The sequence below is a fragment of the Erpetoichthys calabaricus genome, chromosome 8 (genome assembly GCF_900747795.2).
Source record: "Erpetoichthys calabaricus chromosome 8, fErpCal1.3, whole genome shotgun sequence".
NCBI classification, from domain to species: Eukaryota; Metazoa; Chordata; class Cladistia; order Polypteriformes; family Polypteridae; genus Erpetoichthys; species Erpetoichthys calabaricus.
The window spans coordinates 136123207-136128290 of NC_041401.2; the positions used below are offsets into that span (position 1 = coordinate 136123207).

At 37.4% G+C, this 5084-nt stretch overlaps 1 protein-coding gene across 1 annotated transcript in view; it reads right to left on the reverse strand.

Moving 5' to 3' along the window:
* The window catches only part of usp40 (ubiquitin specific peptidase 40), a 176345-nt gene extending 171946 nt beyond the window's left edge, over positions 1-4399 (reverse strand). Inside the window, exon 1 of the mRNA XM_028807508.2 lies at positions 3556-4399. Coding sequence (XP_028663341.1) covers positions 3556-3763 — 208 coding nt within the window. The 5' untranslated portion in view covers positions 3764-4399. The remainder of the gene's footprint in view (positions 1-3555) is intronic.
* Positions 4400-5084: the final 685 nt, after the last annotated feature.

The following is a 5084-nucleotide window of genomic DNA, read 5'->3' on the forward strand; positions in this document are numbered from 1 at the left end:
ATCAAACTGAATTTATTAAAGGCCGACACCTATCTTCAAATCTCCGACGCTTGTTTAATGTTATATATTCACCAGCAAAATCAAACACCCCAGAGATATTACTATCATTAGACGCAGAAAAGGCATTTAACATGATCGAATGGAATTACCTTTTCACTGCATTGGAGAAATTTGGGTTTGGCCCGAATATTTGTGCTTGGATCAAACTACTGTATACCAATCCAGAAGCTTCAGTTTGTATTAATAACATTTGCTCAGACTACTTTAAACTAGAACGTGGTACCAGACAAGGATGTCCCTTGTCGCCACTGTTGTTTGCAATCGCTATTGAACCACTGGCGGTTCACTGCCGAAATTCTTATCAGATAAAGGGGATTGTCAGAGAAGGACTGGAACAGAAAATTTCTCTATATGCAGATGATATGGTCTTATATATATCAGACCCAGAAAACACTGTCCCCGCTGTATTAACAGCACTAACAGAATTTCAAAAGATATCTGGTCTTAGAATTAATCTGAATAAAAGTATACTCTTTCCAGTGAATTCACAAGCATATAATATTAGATTAGACACCCTACCTTTTACCATAGCAGATCAGTTTAAATACCTAGGGGTAAATATCACAAGTAAACATAAAGCTCTTTATCAACAAAATTTTGGCGTCTGTATGGAAAAAATTAAGCAAGACTTGCATAGATGGTCAACCCTTCATCTCACTCTAGCCGGAAGAATTAACATTGTTAAGATGAATATCCATCCTAAACTTCTCTTTTTATTTCAAAACATTTCAATATATATCAATAAATCGTTTTTTAAACAGTTAGATTCAATAATAACCTCATTCATTTGGAACTCAAAACACCCACGTATCCGAAGAGCAACCCTACAAAGACCTCAGGCAGAAGGTGGCATGGCTTTACCTAATTTTCAGTTTTATTACTGGGCAGCAAACATACAAGCCATAAAAACCTGGACACAAATAAATCCTGTAGTACTTCTTTATATTCCCTGCTCTGCTCTCCAATAAATGAAAGTTATCGCAAATATACTAATAACCCAATTGTGCTTTACTCACTCAGAATATGGAACCAAATTAGGAAGCATTTTAAGATGGAAAATCTTTTATCAGTGGCACCTCTGCAAGAGAACCACTTCTTTCAACCTTCGCAAGTATATCCAGTTTTTAATACCTGGGAAAGTTTTGGGATTAAAATGTTCAGAGATCTTTATATAGACAACATATTTACATCTTTTGAACAATTACGTTCAAAATTCAACCTCCCAGCTACACATTTCTTTTACTATCTTCAAATTAGAAATTTTGTTAAACAGAAATTGCCCGATTTCCCCCACCTTGCACCCTCCACAATGCTGGAAAAAATACTGCTCAATTTCGAGGAAACAAACACTATTTCTGCAATATATAAAATCTTATTAGAGTCCCTACCTTTCAAAGATCCAAGAGGACATTGGGAAGAAGATCTCTTAATCAATATATCAGAAAAGGAGTGGAAGGTAGCAAAGCAGAGAATTCACTCGAGTTCTATATGCGCAAAGCATAGAATTATTCAACTAAAAATTATATATCGAGCCCATCTGTCTCGCTTAAAACTGTCCAAAATGTTTCCAGGGCAGGATCCAACCTGCGAGCGCTGCAACCAAGCTCCTGCCTCACTGGGTCACATGTTTTGGGCCTGCACTAAACTAACATCATTTTGGACAAAAATTTTTAAGTGCCTCTCAGACAGCCTTGGTATCACAATCCCTCCTAACCCATTAACAGCTGTGTTCAGTGTTCTTCCAGATGGACTTGAATTGGAGAAGGACAAGCAAACTGTGATTGCATTCACTACACTTTTGGCACGTAGACTTATTTTGTTAAATTGGAAGAATCCTAATTCTCCTCTTATAAGTCAGTGGGAAACCGATGTTTTATATTATTTGAAATTGGAAAAAATCAAATTTTCAGTTAGAGGATCTGTACAACATTTTTTCAAAACATGGCAGGATTTAATCAATATTATTTTAGAATAAGAGAAATAACTATTATTGCATTTAACTCCCTTCTCCATCTCTTATTTACATAGATATTTACTTCTCCCTTTCTTTTGTTTAATGTTGCCTTATTAAAAAGCCTAAAGCAATTTTCCTTTAGCTAAGCTCTCCTTCTCAGGGGTGGGGTTTGATTAGTCTTCAAATTTGTTAGGTTATAAATTGATCCGTTTGTATGGAATGATTACAATGAAAATTAATAAAATAAAAATATTAAAAAAAAAGTTATAACTGATGCCTACATTATCACAAGAAATATAATACAGGTTTATCTTGAGATGCTTGCCTGGGTATCGGCAGTTTATTTTTGAGAAAAAGTAAAAGCCTATTGTAAATTAAGTGAAAAGTACAGACATCATAATGTAACCAATAAAGCAAAGAGCACCACGGAAAATAAAAGCCTAAAACCTACCAAACATATCTTCTTTGAAGTGCCAAACATTTCAATAAAAGAAAACAAAAAATTATCTGAAAATAATCATTTAATCGCATATTCCTGGCACTATTTTTGTGGAGGTAAGGATGCATTTTCTTTTTGCTTCTGTGAAGAAATATCCTTCCTGGGAGTAGTTCTCATATAAATTTGGATGTAAATTAACACAACACCAAGCACATGACATGAATGTTTACTGTCAAGTTGTCTTTTTAGATGAAACCACACTGCGAGGGGGTTGCAGACAAACGTAAGCGCTGATGTAGCACACACAGCTTGTCTTTTAAAATGGTTGATTCTCATAAGTTTTTTTGTTTGAAAATGACACATATTTATGAAGTGTGGGTAACCTCAACACACAGATCAATGCTCAACAACTTTCTTGTCATGAAAAATGGATGTACTTGGCAAGGTTTTAGGCTTTTATATTCTGGGGTGCTTTGCACTCCGATGTCCAGTTACATATACAAATTATATATTATATACACACGCACAAACATTCATATATACATACACACACACACACACATCCATACATTCATATATACATAAATACAAACATACACACACACACAAATATATATATATATATATATATATATATATATATATATATATATATATACACACAGTATATAGGTCTGAAACGCAATCTGATTATTTGGATGGTCACCTACCAGGTAACGGTTGTGGTTTTTTGGCCATTCGGCGAACATTCACCACGTAAAGTTCGTATTGATTTTTTTTATTATACTTTTTTTGTAGCTATTTCTTGCAAAGCACATTGAGCTACATCACGAGTTAGAAAATGTACTATAGTGATAAATGTTGTGGTAACAACGTAGTAACTTAGTCCCCACGTCTACTGCATTTTTTTTTTCCTTCTTTAAAGAACCCCCCCCACCATCCTGTTACACACCTGGATCTGGTCATTCTGAAACTTACAACAACCAACCTTTCGAGAAAGGTGGATCTGCAGGTCTTCCGATTCGGTTTATAGGGGTATTGACAGAATACCACAATCAAGATCACTCTAGAATATTAAAACTTCAAAATGAGTACCACTGACCTCTGAACTCTGGCGTAAACAGTAGGGTCTGCAGCAGGGAGTTCAGGTAGCAGGTGCCCCCCTGATTCTTGAGGCCGCTGAGGTTAACGGGTCCCCTCGGTGGCGGCGGCTGCTCGACCTGGTCTTCTTTTGAATCTTTGCCTTTCTGAGTCTTGCTGCCCCCACCAAGAAAGGCTTCGTTGTCTTCTTCGAACAGATCGCCAAACATGGTCTCATAGTAGGGTTTGCGCAGCTCCAGGCTGTTATCTAACTTCGCAGGACGGCGGCTTCACGCCCTCCCCAAACAAATCAGTTGCAAAGAGCGACATGAAACTGACAGCCCGCAGCTTAAATTTTATCAGTCCGTACACCACTAAATGATCGTTAGTTTGGTTAGAAATCCAAGAATCGTTTCGTTCACTTTGGCTTAGGGGCTTATAATAAATGTAATTATCTTAGAAATAATCTCAAGATCAACCCTATACATATAATGAAGGGTTTCTAAACGTTTCTGTGCTGGACCAGGCCTGTCGAAATAACCAGAAAAACCAAAGATGAGAAAACGGATATCAAATTGTGGGTTAACTTTACTTATCTGTACAGCAAGTGTCACAAATCTCGCTGCTTTCCACGGGTGGGGAAAGCCGGACACGTGTATTAGGTAACAGGGACCAATAATAACAATAACTACAGGCGTAAAACTACACTTGACCCAAAAAAACCTAAACTAATCTTTATCTCTTAGTAACGAATGGAGAGAAACAGAAGCAACTACTTTCACTTTCTAATAGCATTCGCCTAATCTGTAAATATAAACAAAGTCAACGTGGGCAGCCATATTTCTCCATCGCGTACACCTTCGCGCAGTGCATTGTGGATTTTAGAGTTTATAACCATCATGCAGTCATCAGACGCTAAACAAAATAGAATGAGAAAACTACAAATTCCATCAAACACCGGAAATGTTGCGGATTGAGGTCAAACATACAGGGGGCAGTGCAGCTACGCTCCTGGGAAACTGCTAAGCTCCAGTTTTACTGCACGAGTGGTTTGACTGGTTAATAAAAAAGTACTGTAGTATCTATCTAGGGAAAATCTATTCACAATAAGCCAATTCAGAAAATACAAGGACAGACGTTCACTGCGGTTTGATGCTTGCTATCTACATAAAATGAGTTGGAAATGGGATGGTTGTGACTCTATTGTGTTTGTCCTCAGAGGGCAACATCGCACTTTTATTTTACATAAGAATTACGTAAGCTTTTTTTAACAGATGTCTCCTATTCAGCCCCCATCATGTCACGAATATCAATCAAACTTTGAAAACCATGACGTTTATTGATCGGGCTTGCACATAGATCAGCCCCATTTCTTCGGATCAGTGCCAGGTCCAAATTCCATTCTCTCAAAAAAAAAAAAAAGGTTATTCGTCTTTACTAACACCAAGCCTTCAGAAACAACCGCGGGAACGCGCTTTTCGCGGATCACAGACAAACTTCCGCGCGGAGTGTTTCTTTAAATCTGACGTCATTTTTGCCGCGCAGCTCGGT